General features: G+C 30.5%; 1 protein-coding gene across 1 annotated transcript; it reads left to right on the top strand.

Annotated features, from left to right (window-relative positions):
• Positions 1-750: 750 nt before the first annotated feature.
• On the top strand, positions 751-1,195 carry LOC140876271 (small polypeptide DEVIL 4-like). The gene has a single exon (XM_073280189.1). It carries the CDS (start codon positions 857-859, stop codon positions 983-985), a length of 129 nt encoding a protein of 42 aa, XP_073136290.1. The 5' UTR covers positions 751-856; the 3' UTR covers positions 986-1,195.
• Positions 1,196-2,297: the final 1,102 nt, after the last annotated feature.

Genomic DNA, 2,297 nt, shown 5'->3' on the forward strand with positions numbered 1-2,297 from the left:
GTATCATATCTCAAATAATAATAATAATGATAATGATAATATATAAAACTTGAGAAATACATGCATGCTCACTGATTTGGTCTGTCAATATGATATTACGGCCTAATTATATATCTAGTCTATAAAAATATTAATTCATTTTTGAGTGTTAAAAGACGAATGAGTTGAAATCAAAATAACACCATTAGCATCTCCAATTTGAAACTTATAAGAAACATTTATGATCAGCTTATTTGCATTTCATATATTTCTTTATTCATTAACTCCATCAATTTTTTTTTTTATTTACGTAGTTTTTATTTATTATGTTACACATATATCGCACATGTCTCAAGAAAAAAAAAAAAAAAAGCAAATTAAGTGGGTAGGCTATGGCCTATCTATGAGTGGTGAAATCTTGCACACAAATAAGGGAAAAAAAAAATAATTCTTGTACTTGAACAAAATAACAAAATAATCTATCATCTGTTTGAATAATTGCATAAACCCAATAATAATAATAATAATAATAATAATAATAATAAAGATTGGAGGGGTGGTTTGTTTGAATAGTGAAACCAATAATTTTATATACTGTGTTGGAATGGAATCCCAAGTAGGGGGTAGGGCCCCAGGGAGGGAATTGTGTGGTGAGGTAGGAGGCACTTGCACGCTCTATCTTGTCCCCTAGTTGCTTCTTTACTAGACCACTTTCCTAGCTCATCTCTTCTTCTCTATAAAACCCAACCCCCCCCAACTTTTCTTCTTCACTTCAACACACCATTTTCCAATTAACAAGAGCAAAAATATAATATCCACTCTTTTTAATTCACTCCCAAGAAATCATTCAAAATTTGACAAAAGGAATATATCCATCATGAAGATGAGTGGCAATTTCAAGAGAAGGGTTACAAGCAGAGGGCTTGGAGGAGTCCTTAGAGAGCAAAGGGCTAGGCTTTACATCATTAGAAGATGTGTAGTCATGCTTCTTTGCTATCATGATTGATCATCCACCTTCTTCTCTTTTCTTTTCTTTTCTTTTTTTTTTTTCGTTTTCTAGTGAGAAGATGCTGATTTTTTTTAGGGGATATGTAATGTAATTTGGTTGTGTAAATAGTGGAGGAGAGATTTTTTTTAGTTTTAAGTTTTGACAATTTTGTACTAATTGGCCTAAGTTGGCTTCTTGTATACATCCGACTTGTGGATCGAATCGAATGGGAAATTCATTGGTTTGGTTCAATTCTTGAATTCTGGAATTGTTTACTTTTTTTTTTATTCAAAGCTTGATGAGCTCAATTATTGGATGTCGATGTGATTGAGAAAGGGTAGCATCCATTTTTCTTGCTCAATTATTGGGATATGATGCGTTGATGAATATATATACATTGTGGCTATATACTCGAATTGAATAGAATTCACTTTTAATTAGCTAGCACATCAAATCAAGAAGACCTAACCAATCAATTTATAATAATAACTAATTAGAAGTGCAGTTGTAGTTTGAAATTCAATGGTAGCTAGCAAGCACAATGAAGAGGAGTTGGAGTTTAGAGCATGTGATCCATACGAGGTCAAAGTTTTCGCTTTGATTGATTGTACTTGCTGCATACCAACTTGTTCCACTTCATCTTTCGTACCCCTTTCTTTAAATGAGTTCTGGTTATGATGGAGATGTATGGATCGATCTCAAATGACAGCCAAAGAAAGTTATGTGTATATAAATATAATTTTTTATTGGAGAAACTTAAATGAAAATTACAATTATATTCTCGTCTATGTGTACAATACGATATATTAATAAGTATAAGAAGTTTAGAGTAATTAATTTATTTTAATTTTTTTTAATTGTAAAGCTTGTAATCTTGTTTAGTAATAATAAATTATTTTGATATAAGATCTAAATTTTTGAATATTTAATTCATCGTATCATTAATTTCGAAATTAATATGAAAATTAATTAATAAGGCAAAAATTTATACATATGAACGCTCGCGTGTAAAAGATACACTGAGGATATGCATATATACACACACATACACACACTATTGTGAAACATCATGAATTTCGAAAACTTGAAATGATTTTAGTCTAAGTAATCTTATCATCAAATTCCTATTTAATTTTTTTCATTGATCACTTACCACACTCATCCAACAATATGATTGTGTTTTCCTTAATTAAATTATTTAAATCTCCTGTGGCATTCTTCGAATTCTTCCGATAATTGTCAATGGTTTGTAGTTCATATAATATCAAAATCTTAAGTTTGTGACGAAGTTTGGTGTAGGGCTGGGATACCGAACCAAAATACCGACTTT

Source organism: Henckelia pumila, chromosome 1 (assembly GCF_033568475.1).
Source record: "Henckelia pumila isolate YLH828 chromosome 1, ASM3356847v2, whole genome shotgun sequence".
NCBI lineage: Eukaryota > Viridiplantae > Streptophyta > Magnoliopsida > Lamiales > Gesneriaceae > Henckelia > Henckelia pumila.

What these genes read in the sequence shown, in the direction of transcription:
- LOC140876271 (XM_073280189.1), top strand. Translation starts at nt 857, where the DNA reads ATGAAGATGAGTGGCAATTTCAAGAGAAGGGTTACAAGCAGAGGGCTT.